The 18,516-nt window shown below is 42.8% G+C and overlaps 1 protein-coding gene across 3 annotated transcripts in view; it reads left to right on the plus strand.

Moving 5' to 3' along the window:
- Nucleotides 1-4,006: 4,006 nt before the first annotated feature.
- lmnb1 (lamin B1) overlaps nucleotides 4,007-18,516 on the plus strand; it is a 37,724-nt gene continuing 23,214 nt past the window's right edge. Inside the window, exons 1-2 of one of the 3 annotated variants that reach the window (XM_033017544.1) lie at nucleotides 4,007-4,144; nucleotides 4,268-4,641. In XM_033017544.1, the coding sequence (XP_032873435.1) occupies nucleotides 4,283-4,641 (359 nt within the window). In that variant the 5' untranslated portion in view covers nucleotides 4,007-4,144; nucleotides 4,268-4,282. Of the gene's footprint in view, nucleotides 4,642-18,516 lie in introns of all 3 variants that reach the window. The other 2 variants (XM_033017545.1, XM_033017543.1) reach the window with 2 other exon arrangements.

Below are 18,516 nucleotides of genomic sequence, written 5' to 3' on the forward strand. Positions count from 1 at the left end.
GGGACTCCACTCATTACAAGTCTCTAGCCTAGACCAACCCTAAACCACCACCATCTGTTTCCAATCTTCAGTCTAATTTTATATCCAATTATCTAGTTCTCCCTGTATCCCATCTGATCTAACCGTTCAGACCAACCTACAAATGTGACAGGCTGAGAAACCAGGAAGTCATCAGGTAGTAGCGGCAATCTGTGTGCTTGCAATTGATACAGCTGACAAACATGTGCCCTGAAATGGAGATTCAATGCATCAAATTAAGTTTTTTTTTTTAAAGTAAACCAAGATCAATTAATAAGCATAAACTAAAATCCAGATCTACCTCTATCAGGGCAACACTTGCTTTATTATCTGTCATTTTAAAAGTTTTTAAATCCTTGGATTTATTCCAGATAAGTGTTCTGACATTGATAGTATTGAATTACAATGTGAATTCTGTTGTCGTTCACTGATTGATCTTGTGCCATGAGGTTTTTGTATAAAATTAGATTTACTTTGTTTCAGATTATAATTGCAACAATTTAACAAGCTCAACAGTGACTGCTCAATTACTGCTGATGTATTTTAATACATTTGCGAGGGTGAAATTAAGATTTGCAAGAACTAATTTATTCCTTTAGCTACTAAATTATGTTAGCATTTAATACAATTAAGTAAAATTGACAAGTTTGCTTGATGTCAATTGCTTTTTTTTAAATCCCTAACTTTGATCCTTGTGAGGAAAATTACTTTTGATTTCAGAAACTGAACATGAAAAATATTAGATATATAAGAATAATTCAAATAACTTTACTTCATAAATTAAGAAATTCTGTTTTCCTACCTAAAGTTCCAAATGGTATTTGCCCATTTGGTATTTGCCTAATAAAAATTATCTGGCAAAATCAATCATCAATATATATTTCATTTGTTCAATGTAAATCACTGCTTCTACATTTATACAACAAAATTCTGATAATTCTGCACTTCAGGGCTTTGATGGTGCTGAACTGAGATTTTCAATGCTATAGGCCGTTTGTTATTCACTGCCACGACCCACTTTAATCACTTTTTTTAATCTGATTTTTTTTTTCCCCCCGCAAAGGCAAGTGAGTTTAAAGACAGCATGGAAGTAAGGCCCTATAGAATTAATCTGAAAATGGGGCACTGGTGAGTTTACAACTGGTATGGAAATGGGATCTCAGTGAGTTTATAAGATGAATGAGAATAGAGCCCCCACGGGTTAAAGAGTATGCTAGAACAGCACATGGTGAATCGGTTGCTAAACTGGTGTTTTAATGTATTCAAATGTTATAATACTGATTTTACAACATTGGCATTTAAGATGCTTTTAGATAGGCTGATGCATTTGCCGGGAATGGAGGGATGTGGATCATATGTAGGCAGATGAGATGAATTTATCTTTGCATTATGTTGGGTGCAGATATTGTGGGCTGAAGGGTGTGTTCCAGTACTTTTCTATGTCGAATATAAGTGTCGCAGGTCACTTCTGATAAAGGTTTTTTTCCTTGAAATTTGAACTCTGTTTCATTTTGCACAGATGCTGTCTGATCTGAGTGTTTCCAGCATTTTCCGTTTTAATTTTTGAATGGAAAATGTTGTTTAATAAAACAAATTGTGTTGCTCCACCACCCTCTTCAGTTATCTTTTGACATTATTTGATGGAAAGTTCTATTAATGGCCGGGCTAATTTTAGCCCCTTGACAAAAATGTATAAAAATAATCTCATTGCTAATTGGACCACCTTTAAAATTTGGCTGCTGCCACTCCTTTAATATTACCACACAAACTGTAATTAATTTGGCTGTAGAGAATTTTGGGTCTCCTTAGGTTGCAAAATATGTATTGTAAATAGACGTACTTGGAGTTCTGCTGTAAGGCCATATTTGCATTCCAAATAAATCTTGTGTTGTAGAAAATCGCTTAAAAAAACAATTGTGTCAATGTGGAAGAGAGGATTAGTGGCTAAAGAATTTCAGACTCATTGCACGTGTCAATAGAAGTGATTGCTACTCGATTTCCATGGCCACCACATTGAACTGTAATGTTAAGAGACATTAGAGTCCCATTACAGCAGGAAGGCTAATGATGATCAGTCTGAAGAAGGGTCTCGACCCGAAATGTCACCCATTCCTTCTCTCCAGAGATGCTGCCTGTCCTGCTGAGTTGCTCCAGCATTTTCAGTCTATATCTGTGTGTTATAACCAATTCAGTCCGCATAATACAAATGGTGTTCCGTAAATCATCAATACAGTTATATGCAATTCGCAGTTTGGAAACGCGCTCAGTTCAGTTTATTGTCATGTGTACCGAGGTACAGTGTACAGCTTTTGTTGCAGGCTAACCAGTCAGCAGAAAGACAATACATGTTTATAATCGATCCATTTACAATGTATAGATACATGATAAGGGAATAACATTTAGTGCAAGGTCAAGCCAGCAAAGTCTGATCAAGGATAGTTTGAGGGACACCAAATAGGCAGATAGTCGTTCAGCACTGCTCTCTGGTTGTGGTAGGATGATTCAGTTGCCTGTTAACAGCTTGGAAGAAACTGTCCCTGAATCTGGAGGTGTGTGTTTTCACACTTCTATACTGTTTACCTGAGGGGAGCAGGGAGTAGGGAGTGGCCAGGGTGCGACTCGTCCTTGATTATGCTGCTAGCCTTGCCGATGCAGCATGAGGTATAAAAGGAGTCAATAGAAGGGAGGTTGGTTTGTGTGATGGTTTGGGCTGCATCCACAATTTGCTGCGATTTCTTGCAGTCTTGCATGGAGCTGTTCCCAAACCAAGCTATGATGCATCCTGATAAAATTATTTCTATGGTGCATCTGTAGAAGTTGGTGAAACTTGTAGGGGACATGCCAAACTTCCTCAGCCTTCTAAGGAAGTAGAGGCATTGGTGTACTTTCTTGGTCATTACTTCGATATGGGCGGTCCAGGATATGTTGTTGGTGATATTTACTCCTAGGAGTTTGATGTTTTCAACCGTCTCTACTTCAGCACCGACTATCACAAAATCATAAGATGAAAGACTGACTACACTACAACTACAGTGTCAAAACATCAGGGCCAGCAGGACTAACTGCAAATCATGGCCATGTGACAATTGTATTGCTTATCTGCTCATTAATCCTAAAATCACTTGCATTCTCAAATGCCCAACCATACAAAAAAGATCTGGCAGGTTTTCAATGCTGCCTTTCATGTTATCGGCCAAAGGCCAAATCTCAGATAATACGTATACTGAGCACATGATAGTCACATGGGATCATTTCTGGATTTGAAAATTCGTTTTTTTTTAAATTCCAGAAAGTTATAAAATTAGGCAAAAGTGAAGCCAACGTATTTGCTGCCTACCACAGACCATTTCCCACGCACAGTGTGGAGCAAATCCACTCAGAGCATGAATCATTACCAGTATTACTTTAGTGGGTAATTATTATAGAATGCCCACTAAAGTAACACTGGCAATTCTACTGTCCCAACTTGCCTTCTGCTAATTCCTGTTATACATCCTCATCATCTTCAAGTTCAATTAGTCTTAAAATCTAAGGATGGCACAGTGGTGCAGCAGTAGAGTTGCTGCCGAACAGCGCCAGAGACCCAGGTTCAGATTTTTTGGAGACAATTGAACTAATTATCAAACTTTCTATCCCCAGCGAAAGTTATCTCTATTATCTCATCATCCTGCAGGGAGAAGAGCGGTGTTTAATACCTGCATGGTTTAAACGCCTCAGCACCAACGAATTTGCGGAGTAAAATCGAACAAGCAGTTTCTCGAGTTTAGCCTTCGCTGTCCCACAAATACTATTCATTCAGAAGAAAACAAAACTGCTCCGAGCCATTCCTCACTGAATTTTCCCCACATCTAACTCCTAACTTTCGATGGATGCACTTTGGTTCAGTTCATTTTGAAACGGAGGAAAAAAAAACCTAACAGGCAATTTGCAGTTTAAAAAAATTAAAACCTTTCAGACTTTGCGACCTCTGGCAGTGTCGGGAGGAGTCATTCAGTCTCGCGGTACAATTGGGCCCTTTGCGGTCACGTTGTGGAGCTCCAACGCGAAAGCGAGGAGCCATTTTAATAGTGGATTTATCAGTGGATGCGGGGACGAGGCGCGGGCACAGACTGGGAGGAAGAAGCAGGTGCTGCTTATGTTTCTCGTTGCTTTGATTTCCCTTCCTCAAAATAACTTTATGTTGCAGATTCTCCCCGCCGTTGTGGATAATTAGCTTAATCTCTCTCTTTTTTCCCCCTCCCTGAGGAAGAGTTGAGGGAATTCCATGGCGATGGCCACTCCCAAGAGCCAGCAGCGGACGAGCGGCAGGCGAGCGGCCGCCACTCCGCTCAGCCCGACCCGCATCACCCGGCTGCAGGAGAAGGATGATCTGTGCAACCTGAATGACCGGCTGGCCGTCTACATCGACACGGTGCGCTCGCTGGAGACAGAGAACAGCACCCTGCAGTTGCGGATCAACGAGAAGGACGAGGTGACCAGCCGGGAGCTGAGCGGTATCAGGAGCCTGTACGAGAATGAGTTGGCGGACGCCCGCAAATCCCTGGACGAGACGGCCAAGGATCGCGCCCGGCTGCAGATCGAACTGGGAAAGCTCCGCGGCGATCACGATAGCCTGTTACAAAAGTAAGTGCCGGCGCCATTCACAACGCTGCCGGTTTCATTTTTTGATTACAACTCACAATTTATAGGCGATAAAAACGTAAACGTAAAAACGTGCCTGGTTTCAGACCTGACGCCATCGCTCATCCAGTGTGCAAGGTGATGTGAGCTAAGCGCGAAAATATTCCGGGAAACATGGTGGTCACATTGAAATGAGAACATTAGAAATTGTTCACAAGTTTGTGACCCACGTTAACGACGGGGTAAAATCGCTTACAAGTTGACCGAGGCCTTCTAAAAACAACCTTAAATATGGCAGATATTTGAATAGCTTACTTTGCAAGAAAACGGGGATAAGCGAGTCTCATACTTGTGGGCTTGATTTATTTACATTTTACTCGCTCATTAACAAGTTCAACAGTAACAATTTCTGGCCGCAGTTCAAGCTCTCATTGAGATTAAATGTATCATTAAAGGTGGGAACTTGTGATTTGAATTCGTGACACTGGCTGCCCGTGGGGCTTCGCTGTTAATTAAGGCTGTCCTCGGTGACTTGATCACGATAGCATATCCTTACGTCGGAATCCTTGTTTTTGCTTAAGTCTTGTTTACTTAATTGGAACGGATTGAATGGATCAAAGCTGCCTGTACGCGGGCTAAAGGCGGGCATCGCTCTCGTGTTCCGGGGTGAGGGCGGGAAAGAACATCTGAAATCTTAGCCCTTTCTACAAACGTCTCGCCTTTCTGCGAGCTGTAAATTTCCGCTCCTCTTGAGCGATGAAAGGGAGTGAAATCTGCAATAAACGTGCCCGGGAAATCGGAGGGAATCTGGGGTGGACAATGGCCATCTGTCGCATGGTAGCGGCCGCCGTGCAGACAAAGAGCCGCTGTACAATTAGCCGGGTCTCTGCAAAACACCAGACTAGCCTAATTCAGGCGATGTTGCTCGTTATCATTAAACCGAAGTTAGTGGGAACGTCTCTGAAATATTCTGAATAACGATAGTGTTGCACGCAGGGTTACCATGTAAGGCACGAGAAGAGACTGCAGATGCTGGATTATTATTTTTTTTACAACAAATAAGCAAATACTGGAGGAACGTTATCTGATTAAGGGTCTCGAACCGAAACGTATCCTATCCATAGGTACACAAAATTGCTGGAGGAACTCAGCGGGTGCAGCAGCATCTATGGAGCGAAGGAAATAGGCGACGTTTCGGGCCGAAACCCATGTTCTCTAGTTATGCTGCCTGACTCGCAAAGTTTGCCCTAGCACTTTGTGTCCGTTTTTGCAGGAGGAACTCGGCGGGTTAGGCAGCGTCCGTGGAGGGAAAAGGCGGTTCGGGTCGGAACGCTTATTCAGACTGATTAGGGTCCCGATCCCGAACGTCGTCTGTTCATTTCCAGGCGATAAAAACGTGCCTGGTTTCAGACTTGACGCCACCGCGCGTCCAGTTTGAAAGGTGAGCTCAGATTTTCGCTGAGTTCCTCCAATAGTTTATTTTGTGTTTGGTTTACCATGTGTTAACTTTCCTCTTTGCTGTACTCTGGCGCTCAGGGCAACTATAAGAGCCATTAAACAGCAATTAAAGTTCTGACAACTGAGCAGCTGTTTGTGTGGTTTGCAGTGTTTGCATAGTTTTGCCTCCACGGTATAGCTGAAACTTGTCCTTAAGAGACCACCATTGTACGTCAAGCAATTCCTATGATGTTTTTAACCTCCTTGTAATAACTGGGAAAATGTATGTCTGGAAGCTAGATGGAGGGTTTGCTTTCAGCCAGCAATGTGTTTTCCCACGTTTCCTCAAAGCCCTGGTGCTGGTTTAGCAGCTCGCAAATGGCCACTTTGCTAAAGTGGAGGGGATATATGTCAAACTCGCTCCCAATGCCACACTGCAGATTAGGTTCTTTGATGTCAATGTAAAGCTTCATTTACTTTATAATATGTAAAACAATAGTTACAAGTCTATATTAAAGTTGACTCGTATATGCCCTTGCTATGCTTTGCACAAAATTAGCTGATCCTCTTACCACCCTGCCCTTTTGGTTTGCTGTCCTCTGCAGATTTGACTGGTTTGCATTTGGCCATATTCAGCATGGCAATGCTTGTATTCAGCCAGAAGATAAGCTTAGGTGAGGATGTAATGAAGAATGTAAAGTTAATGCTACTACTTAACATTTTGATATGAGAGAGAGAGAAAATGTTTTTAACTGCAATTCATTTAGTTTTTAATTAGAGTTTCAACTGGCAGTAAGCATAATATGGTCCCTTTCCTGTTGTTGATGTTAGCTTTAGGGTAATGCAGTGTCTTCCATACAATATTAGAAGCTCTTGTTCCTATGTTTGGGATTTTAAAATGTCACCATGAATTATTGCTTTTGCTTTTCAAAAATACATTAGGAGCACGATTTGAAATTCCAGTAGTACCAAAATCTTTGGAAATTTTGAATATTTGTGGCAGTGTTTCAAGTTTTTGTTTTTTTTGTCAATCAGCTTAAACCATTCAAAAATACACATCAATATGATCAGCCATATCATATTGAATGGCGGTGCAGGCTCGAAGGGCCGAATGGCCTACTCTTGCACCTATTTTCTATGTTTCTATCACCTGGAATGCTGCTAGTAATCCAGAGGTGGTAATCATTTGCATCACTACCTTCATTTCAGCAAGCTTGAGTTTTCTAGGTTCTTGAGATAAATATTATTAAGCTGTCCCCTCGGTCGTTGAACTAGAATGGCTATATATCCCTCTAACTAATTTCTCATTGTATGATCTATGGCCCTTCTCAGTATTTTGTTCCTTCCAGATCATCAGAGGCACTATCACAATGGCCCAATATCTAAATTACTACAAGGAATATTCAGATCTTTGCATTGTGAAAGTTGTGTAAACAATTAACCTGCATATACACGATTCCCTCAAGTCGCAGGTGATTCTCTAGTCCTGTTTGGCTGCAGTGTTTAGTCATGTTTTGCATACAAGCTAGATATAAATTAAAAAAAAATATCAGTATGTTCTGAAAAAACGTAAGAGCATACAGATGCTGCAAATAATTAAGAGATGTATGTCGGGAATCCTCTATCTATCTTTGGATAGTAGTCTTGAGGTAAGTGACTGGTCCTTCAGGGCTGAATTCTTTATTGTAGTTGTAAATATTTGGAATTCTTTAATTTGTAGTTGTGATTACGATGACTTTTGCGGGCTCGTGGTTGGAATCAGTAGCTTTGGGATGAAAGGCATTTACAAAAGATACTGGGCAGGAAAATGAATAGAGCCCCCACAAATTTAATGGAGATTTTATTAAATGACAGAGCCAACACAAGGAGCTATACAACCCACTGTAAGACAATCTAATTTGAAATTTTGGTTTCCATAAAGTTCCTCAATGTGGGGAGGAAAATTAACTTAAATCACGTAACTTAAATTATTGACATGAACTGGCAAGGAGAGCAATACATTGAGCTGTGCTCCATGTTCACTTGACGTGCTGGAGAATTGCTTGCTGCCTGTCTACCTCAAATGGTGTTACAGAGCCATAGAGCAAAGTAATTCCATGGTTTTGACACAGCAATAACGGCAGAATAATGATATTTCCATGGTGAGATTTAGAGCAGATCTTGCAGGCAGTGGTGATATTTTCTTGCAGCTGTTGGCCTTTGGTGGCAGAAGGTCACATGTTGAAGGCGTCTCGAGTTGAGCTGCAATCTCAGCTGTTGCTGCTTATCCAAAGTATGGGACACTTGGACAAGGTTTTAATTCAAATTGGAATTTGTCTTGTAACATCTGTAATATTAAACCACATTTAAGATAGTAGGGCTCCTTTATCTTGAATCCATCAGATGTTCATTTCTAAAGCAGCTGCAACACTAGAGAACCAACTGCTTTATTTGACAGATGTTTGAATAACGACTGCTTTATCTAAGGAGGTGTTTCAGCTGAAGCAATTGTGCTTGCAGCCCTATTCAAACATCAGTTGTTGTCTCAAATGTCCCATGCAAATTGTGGGCAAATTTTCATCATTGACTAGTTTACATAATACTCGAAACAAGCTTGTGTGTTTTAGTATCCTCATGTTGCTGTTTGTTTACTGGTAACTTGAAAAATCAATTTTTTAAAGAACAATTGTTGAGGTTTTTCAACTAAGTACAAGTAGTTTTGCTATAACTTGTGACTCCATAACATGAATTGGATATAACACAAGTGATGACTTGGGGAACACTATTTCCATTACGTAGACTAAATTGTTTATAACACAATTTTGGGGACTAGAGATTGGTTTCAAAGTTACTTTGGAAATTGACAAGCAATTTTTAAAAATTGCTGTATTTAAACAGCACAGAGGAGAAAGGGGCCTGTTTCCAAAACTTCCCCCACAGTAATCAGACACTTAAGAACCCAGCTGCTTCTTTACACAGGTCGCTACTGGAATTGACAAGCAATTGCTTCTATTGACACTTGTGCAATGATATGCTATTAAACAATGTAACATGTGGCCTTTAGTAACTTTAATGCAACAACAAAAAACCTTTGATATTTGGGGAGAAAACTTTGCAGGAAAAATAACTTTGTTGCGAGTCTGAAATTCTCCAATCCCTTGCCCCCATTGACACAATTGTCTTTACAAGCATCTTTTTTTCTGCAACATGAAAATTCTTAAAGCCCTGTCCCACTGTACGAATTCATTCAAGAGCTCTCCCAAGTAAAAAAAAAAAAAAATCAAACTCGTGGAAGCACGTAGAATGATCGTAGCGGGTACGTCGGTGCTCGGGGACGTCTCTTAGCTGCTCGTAACGCTAACAGCAGGTACTCGGGGAAACGCGGTAAGCTCGGGAACACTCGTGAAGATTTTTCAACATGTTGAAAAATGTCTACGAGAGCCCCGAGTACCGACGAGCGGCCATTACTGAAAATCTCAGAGTTCGAATCAGGGCACTCGGGAGAACTCTTGAATGAACTCGTACCGTGGGAAAGGCTATTAGGAACACAATTATCACATTATAGTAGAACTACCTGTACAGGCACTCCCTGACCAGCACAAGTCAGATTTTTTGCAAGTTGGAATCACCATCCCCACCCACTGCTCGAAATAATTAACAAAGAACATTAACTGTCTCAGGAGTGTCCGCTGCATCCGGGGAACATTCTATGATGCGCGGTCTTCTGGGTACGCACCACCGCCATTGCTGGCTTGTTTCCGATGTAAACGTGAGTGATTGTACAGCGTTGTAGAAATTACAAACTGTCTTGATTGATCTAGGGCAGGGGTTGGCAACCTACGGCCCATGGGTCGAATCCGGCTTCTGCTCTAGGGATTGGGTACGGAATTGTTTATGTAAGTGTGAGTTTATGTAAGTCACCTTTTAAGTCGGGGAGTATCTGTATATGGGAAAGGGAGTGAGAAGGAGACCAATTTGGTCTTGGGGCTTTCTGAACTTTGACTACTTATGTGTCTGCTTTTGTAGATTTTTATGCCCAGGTCTAGTGTGGCTATCCCTATGCATTTTGTGTGGGAACAATAACTTCTGACTACTGGAGATGGACACTTAAATGGTAACGTGCAGACCATCATGGCAGGTGACCTGCTTTTCTAGAAGATATGCAAAACCAGTATCTCTCCCACCATTTACAGTGCAAAATCTTAATTGTGTACACGAGCTGATCTCACACTGATGTTACAAAAATACATATGATGCAAATGGACATTGCAAAAGTTATAGGAAAGGTGCAAAAAAAAACAAAATGCTGAAGGAACTCGGTGGGTCAGACAGCATCTCTGGAGGGAAATGGACAAATGATGTTTTGCGTTGGGACCCTTCTTTATACTCGAAGATCTGACCCAAAAAGTTGTCTCTTTCCCTCTGCACTGATTTCCCTAACCCACTGATTCCTCCAGCAATTTGTTTTGTTTTGCTCAAGATTCCAGCATCTGTGAGTTCTTGTCTCCATTATAAGACAGGAACTGTTTAAGGAATGCTGCTTGTGATGCAATTTGTATTATATTCTACACATGAATTCTGTTCGATCCACAAAAAAAAGAAGTAACTCAGCCGGTCAGTCAGCATCTCTGGAAAATGTGAATAGGCGATATTTGGGGTCAGGCCCCTTCTTCAGACTGATTTGTTCTGGGTATGTTATTTCAATCAAACTTTACTAGCTATTTCAACATCATGTTTCTGAGACCTTGCTGCTTGAAAAAAGGTGCCACAGTTGTGTCACTTCAGGAAAGTTATTTTCGTTGCAGGAAAGGTTTCAGCTTGTACCATGAGCATGTAGTAACAGTATTTTGGTGGCCAGGTCATCTTAAATCCAGGCTGCTGTGTGAAATTGTTGCTTGTGTAAATCTGTTTTTGATACAGATTGACTGGCGTGACCACCTGCAGCTGAGAGGGATCCTACAGGTAAAATGAATTCTGCTTCAAGCTATCAAAGATTCCACACTTTCCCCTCCCCCATCCTTGTAGACGCATTTAGTAGCTCATGAGTTGGAACTGCCCTTAAATGCCTCTAATGCTCAGAGACTACTATTCAATAGATTTAAAAATTATAAAAGTAGTGGGGAAACTGTTTAATTAAAAAGAATAATTGGTATTAAGGTTGAGGTTTATTGTCATGTGGTGTTTTGCATGCTATCCAATGAGATCAGTCATGCAATACATAAATATAATCGTTAAACTTAACACCACAGATGAAGTGCAAGATAAAGTGCAGAATGTATTCTCAGCATCAGTTCGAGGCATTTGATAACAATCAAATTGTTTGATTTGTGCCAAATAAACAATTTAACATCATTTGGATTGTGTCTGAGGACTGTGGGTCAGAGTGTTCTCCTGCTGGCCAACTCTGCTAAGTTGCAAATATTGAATAAATATTGATTTAAGAGGTAAGTATGTCCTGCTATCATGTGCCAACTCTATAATGAATGCAGTAATGGATCAAGGGTATAAAATTCCTGTAGTCTGACTTGCAGTTCAGCACAGACTTCCACAATTGACCGAAGAAGAGCCTCGAACCAAAAAGTCACCCATTCCTTCTCTCCAAAGATGCTGCCTGTCCTGCTGAGTTACTCCAGCATTTTGTGTCTATCCACAATTGACCACTTGTGTGGGGATTAGAGACCTGCTGAACTAGAAGCGGCAGAAAGTCAGGGTTCCCGATAGAACCACCCCACTGCAGGTCAGCTTGGTCTGAGCCATTATATCTTTTCAGGTGGCCAGCCTTCTACATGTTCTCCAGCTCTGTTTTGCAATTTGTTACTTTTGATTATTTTCTCAATTTCTAAATGCCCTTGGTTCACAATCTTTTCTTCAGATTTTTTCTTTCACCATTGCTTGGATGACTAATTTATAATTCATCCCCATTGTAAACCTGGTATCACCTTCTCATCCATCCCTGTCTCACCCTCTTTGTAACTTTGTTTTCTCTTTCCAAATGTGATTAAGGGTCTTTGACTTGAAATGTTACCTGGTACAGACGCTGCCTAATGTGAGAATTTCCACAATTTTGTTTTTGTTTGCATTCAGACCGTGAATGAATATTGGTAATTATTCAATATCCTATTGTTTTTCATTTTAACATATTCTTTTTGTTTAAAATGTACTCATTCCATTAAAAACACTACAACATGTGCAATGGAATGCAAGCAATGTTGGAGCCTAATTACACTGTCTCTGAGCGTCAGTTCATAACAAGTTGTGCAAAGGTCATCAGGTTATGTTCAAGTGTCTTGTGTTTTATGTTCTACTTTTTTTAGATGTGATAAGGAAAAATCAATTATTGCTTTACTGTCCATATATGGGTTTGGAGCTTTGCCTAACTTAAATGTAAATTTGAGCTGATCTATGTAATATCCAGTGTTGCAAGGACAATTTGAGATTGAAGTGGTGGTGTGGGGGTTCTCGAAGAGCAGCATTTGGGTGGATAAATCCCCAGGGCCTGCTGCGATCCACCCCAGGTTATTGAGAGAGGTATGTTACTGAAACAGGGAACCTTGATGAAGATCTTTGTCTCTTTAACCACACACGAGTTCCTAAAGAACTGGAGTGTAGCTAATGTTGTTCCTTTAAGAAGGGGAAAGAATCCAGGGATTTATAGGCCAGAGAACCTCTCTTCAATGGCAAGGAAGAGATAGGATTTACTCCCATTTGGAAGAGAATGGGTTAATTAGGGGCAGTCAGCATGGCTTTATATGTGGCAGGTTGAGTCTTACTAACTCATGACGTTTTTGAGAAGGTGATTAATGTGGGTACAGTGGTGGATGTTATCTACACGTATATTGGTATGGCATTTGATAAAGTCCCCCCTGTAAACTGATCCAGCAGATTGCACAGTAGTATGGATTGAGAACTGACTTACTGATGGAAAAATCGAAGGTAGACAAAATTGCTGGAGAAACTTAGCAGGTGAGGCAGCATTATGAAGCGAAGGAATAGATGGCATTTTGGGTTGAGACCCTTCTTCAGACTGATGTGGGGGGTGGGGGTGGCGAGAAGAAAGGAAGAGGTGGAGACAGTGGGCTGTGGGAGAGCTGGGGAGGGGATGGAGGGAGACAGCAAGGATTACCTGAAATTGGAGAAGTCAATGTTCATACCGCTGTGGTGTAAACTACCCAAGTGAAATATGAGGTGCTGCTCCTCCAATTTGCGGTGGGCCTCACACTGGCCATGGAGGAGGCCCAGGACAGAAAGGTCGGATTCGGAATGGGAGGGGGAGTTGAAGCGCTGTGCCACCGGGAGATCAGGTTGGTTAATGCGAACTGTGCGGTGTTGGGCAAAGCGATCGCCAAGCCTGCGTTTGGTCTCACCGATGTAGTGCAGTTGACACCAAGAGCTGCGGAAGCAATATATGAGGTTGGAGGAGGTGCCGGTGAAACTCCGTCTCACCTGGAAAGACTGCTTGGGTCCTTGGATCGAGTCAAGGGGAGAGGTAAAGTGACAAATGTAGCATTTTCTGCGGTTGCAAAGGAAAGTACCTGGGGAGGGGGTGGTTTGGGTGGGAAGGGAAGAATTTTCCAAGGAGTTACGGAGGGAGCGGTCTCTGCGAAAAGCCTAAAGGGGAGGAGATGGGAAGATGTGGCCAGAGGTGGGATCCCATTGGAGGTGGCGAAAGATAGAGTGTTATGATGGATGGACAATATACAGGCTGGAGGTCTGTGACCAGTGGAGTTCTGCAGGGATCTGTGCTGGGATCTCAGTTTGTGGTGTATGTCAATTACTTTGTAAACATAGACAGGTTGGTAAGTTTGCAGATTGCTGGCATCATTGACTGTATGGACGGCTGGGATATAGATCAGATATAGAAATGGCCTGAGAAATAGCAGATGGAGTTTAATCTGAGCACGTGTTGCACTTTAGGAGGAACATGCTCATTTAATAGCAAGACCATTAATAGCATTTACGTACAGAGGGATCTTGGGCTCCAAATCCATAACTCCCTGAAAGTGGGAACACTGGTAGTAAAGAAGGCATATTATATGCTTGCTTTATTTGGTTAGAGCATTGAATATGTCAGGAAATCATGATGCAGCTATACAGGACTTTGGTTAAGCCATAATTGGTGCATTGCATGTAGTTCTGGTTGCCCCATTACAGGAAGATAATGGAGGCTTTGGAAAGGGTATAGATTTCTTTCTTCTGAAGAAAGGCCTCGACCCAAAATGTCATCTATTCCTTTTCTCTAGAGATGCTGTCTGACCCATGGAGTTACTCCAGCTTTTTGTGTCTATCTTCAGTTTAAACCAGCATCTGACATTTTGCCAGCGGCACAACAGAAAATCTTCAAATATAGTATTTCTGAGCTCACCTGTATCAAAGCATCTGCAGAAATCAACTATGTAAGTAGCTGGGGGTGAGCCATGTCTCTGTGAAACAGAACCCAGAGCATTCCCTCAGCTCCCTTTGGTAAAGCAGCCTTGACATATAAATGCATTAGCGCTACTGCGAACTCCGGAAGATAGCTACTGTAAGGGAATCCCCGATCGGAGGGGAGTCCCTGACCTCGCGGAGGCGCGCAAGTACTGTAAGTACTGTACCTGTAAACACCGGGGAGGCCTTCATCGAGTCCGGAATCAAGGCCGTCGGGCAGGATCCCCCAGCAGCAACAGAGCTGGAGATGCCGACTGTATGGGAATCCCCGATCTCAGGAGAATCCCCGACCTCACGGAGACTCGCAAGTACTCTAACTTTAAACACCGAGGAGGACTTCATGGAGTACGGAAACGTCATCAGGCAGGACTACAAGTAAGACTGAAACGCAGGGGACTTCGGCCCCCTCTCCCTACCATCCTACTGGCCAATGTACAGTTACTAGAAAACAAAGTGGAGGACTTAAAGTCAAGGCTGCTTTACCAAAGGGAGCTGAGGGAATGCTCTGTGTTCTGTTTCACAGAGACATGGCTCACCCCCAGCTCCACAGACTCAGCGGTCCAGCCTGAAGGGTTCTCTATCCACCGTATGGACCGTACGCAGGCATCTGGGAAAGGGAGAGGAGGGGGCGTCTGCCTCATTGTCAACTGCGTGGTGCTCAGACGTGGCAGTCCTGTCCAACTCCTGCTCCCCACATCTCGAACATCTGGTGGTGAAGTGCCATCCCTTCTACCTACCGAGGGAATTCACCTCAATCCTGCCCGCGGTCTACATGCTACCCCAGGCAGACGTCCGTCTGGCATTGGAGGAGCTGCACGCTGTTGTCAACACGCACCAGACGGCTTACCCCGAGGCATTTTACCACCATAGCCGGGGACTTCAACAAAGCCTACCTGAAGAAATCGCTCCCTAACTTCCACCTCCTGCAGCACCAGAGGATCAAACACCCTTGACCACTGCTACACAACCATCAAAGATGCCTATTGCTCTATCCCTCGCCCTCACTTGGGAAAATCCGACCATTCAGCGGTGCTGCTTCTTCCTGAAGAAACTGAAGAAAGCACCCCCAGAGGTGAGGACTGTTCAGAGCTGGTTGGGGAAGTGGTGGGGGGGGGGGGGGGGGGGGGGGGGGGCAGAGGAACAACTCCAGGACTGCTTGGAGTCTGAAGACTGGGCAATGTTCAGGGACTTGGCAACGGACGTGAATGAATACGCCACAGTCGTTACAGACTTCATAAGGAAATGTGTGGAGGACTGCGTTCCAACAAAAACCTTCTGAGTGTTTCCTAGGGGGGGGGGGGGGGGAGGGAGAAGGGGGAAACTGCTCTTCCTGGTCCTTACCTGGTCTGAGAGGCGGCTTTTCTCCGGGCTGCATCTTCGACCCGTTCTCGCAGCCTAATATCGGGGTCTGGAGCGGCGTTTCCTGAGGGGACCGGCCAGAACCTCGGCTTCAGCGGCGGCACAGCGCTGAAGCGCTATCGTGGAGCGGGCAATGCCTTGTCCGGGTCGCCGCGCTGAGACCGCAGGTGAACATTGCAGAGCTGCGGGTCTGTGGAGCGGCCAGCTGCGGGCGGCGGCACTGAACATTAACATCAGGAGCCTGGGATCTCTAGCTGAGATCACCAGTGGTGGAGCTCCGTCCAGCGCGGCCTGTCGCCTTCGGAAGCCACGGTCTCCGGTAAGGAAGCGGCTGCTCCAGGTATCCCAAGCCGTTGAGAGGGTTCTCCCGACGCCGGAGCATAATCACCCGGCGAGAAGGGCCTGAAAGACCGGGCCGCTGTGGCGGCGACTGCAGAGGCCTCAATAGGCCCGACTATGGGTGGACATGGGGATGGGGACTGGACTTTGTGCCTTCCCTCACAGTGGGAACCATTGTGGGGGGATGTTTTTATGTTTATTGTTAAATTCTTTAATGTTGAGTTTTATCTTTATTTGTGTGCTGCATGGTAAGTCAAATTTCACTACACCAATTGGTGTATGTGATAATAAATGTCCTTTGTACCATTTGTATGAGTCGGATTTTCGGCAACTGTGGCAGGGCATGAATGCCATCACCTTCACAACAAGAACATATTCTGTTGTGCTGCAGCAAGTAAGAATTTCATTGTCTCGTCCGGGACATATGACAATAAAACACTCTTGACATCAATTCACATGCATCACTGTCATCTCCTGGTCAACTTTACCTCCATTACTGACTATTTTGGCTAATAAACATTGCTTTTCTTTTCAGATAGAAGAAGAATGGCCTTTTTAACTTGTTTTATTATCATCCCATTGGTTGACATTTCTATCTTCCAGCTCATCTTGCATCATTCTTGGTGAATCTCTGGAATTCTCTGCCGCAGAATGTAGTTGAGGCCAGTTAATTGGCTATATTTAAGAGGGAGTTAGATGTGGCCCTTGTGGCTAAAGGGATCAGGGGGTATGGAGAGAAGGCAGGTACAGTTGGATGATCAGCCATGATCATATTGAATGGCGGTGCAGGCTCGAAGGGCCGAATGACCTACTCCTGCACCTTTTTTCTATGTTTCTATGTTTACCTCCTTATTTCACTCACCCTGTCTGTCTTGTTCAAATATTTTCATTGCAATCCCTCCCTGCTTGGAATATCGGCAGCTGAAATGTTGGTTGGTCATGATAAGCTACCTTATCTGACAAGTACAGCATTTTCTGTGATTAATGAGGTTTGGTTATCCAAGTTTATGGCAGAAATTTTAATCACGAAAGATAATCGTAACAATGGTGCTTTTTGGTTGAAGCATTTGTTTGGAACGACTGTCGATTAGACCTGCTAAACGGGCTTCAGAACTGGTTTAGCCAGAAGTAAAGAATGGTTTTTAGGAGTGTTTGCTTGTTTTCACACCCTATGTAGGATTTGCATTGAGGAATAACTTTACATTGAAGACACAAGGAACTGCAGATGTGGGAATCAAAGATCCTATAACGAGCAAGGTAGTCTACTCGATGAAAAAGACGTAGTACGGTCAAGGGCAGATTCATGGGTAATTTTCGGCTCCATTTCCGTAACCGGGTTCCGTCTCCGACATCTTTGTCCGCCATATCGGAGTAAAGATACTAGTGCTGAGACAGAAGCCGGTTACGGAAACATCCTCTGAAAAATCAAACATCTTTGGTAAAAATCTTCTCGTTTTCTTTCTGCCTCTGCCTCACAATAAAAAGCAAAACGACGCCTATGTTCCTTCCACAGCGTGTGGGAAGTCTGCTCGGATCAGCACGGCTGGGACGCCAGGGTAAAGTTGTGGGGAGGTTTGCAATGTATTTTTATGTAATGTTGTCGCTCGTCTGGGCCTTGAGACCAAAATAAAGTTTTTCATATATATATAAAAATCAGGAGAAATATATATATATGTGTGTGTTCTATGATTATATACATCTATATCACATTCATGTGTGTGTGTTCTTTCCTACACAATCTAATCAGTTGTATGGTTGCTGAATAAAACCATCCTTGAGTTATACATCGTTATTTAATCTATCTCAAAACAAATTTTATTTTGTTAAATACTTCATTTAGATAACCCCACCGTTACAGACAGATCTCATTCCACACTCTGGCTATTGTGAAGACCAGACCCATTTTATTGTTGAAAAATGATTCCATATACACAAAAAAATCATTAAGGAACATTCCAAGAGTAGAGCAACTGGAATCTTCATATTGCTATTATTTTTCCAAATACCGCAGTTGTGAACAGTGTGATTAGATGAATTACAGAGTGCAAGTGTAATCCAAAAATCAACTCAAACACAGCACATGAGCCATTTAAAAAGAAAAGCTTTTAAAAAGAAAACCATTAAAAAAAGACAATTAACAGAATCATAATTTGTTAACAAATTAATCTTTAACAAAATTTAACAGAATTATGAATCTAACCCTATAATCACACACGCAAACTGTTTCCCCGCAACGCTGATTACGCTGCGAGGGATATACAAAGTCGGGTCGGGTTACTGAAATGGACGAAGAAATGGCCCACGTTCCATTCCATTGCGTACTACACGTCAGCCCATTGA

The sequence above is a fragment of the Amblyraja radiata genome, chromosome 3 (genome assembly GCF_010909765.2).
Source record: "Amblyraja radiata isolate CabotCenter1 chromosome 3, sAmbRad1.1.pri, whole genome shotgun sequence".
Taxonomy (NCBI): domain Eukaryota; kingdom Metazoa; phylum Chordata; class Chondrichthyes; order Rajiformes; family Rajidae; genus Amblyraja; species Amblyraja radiata.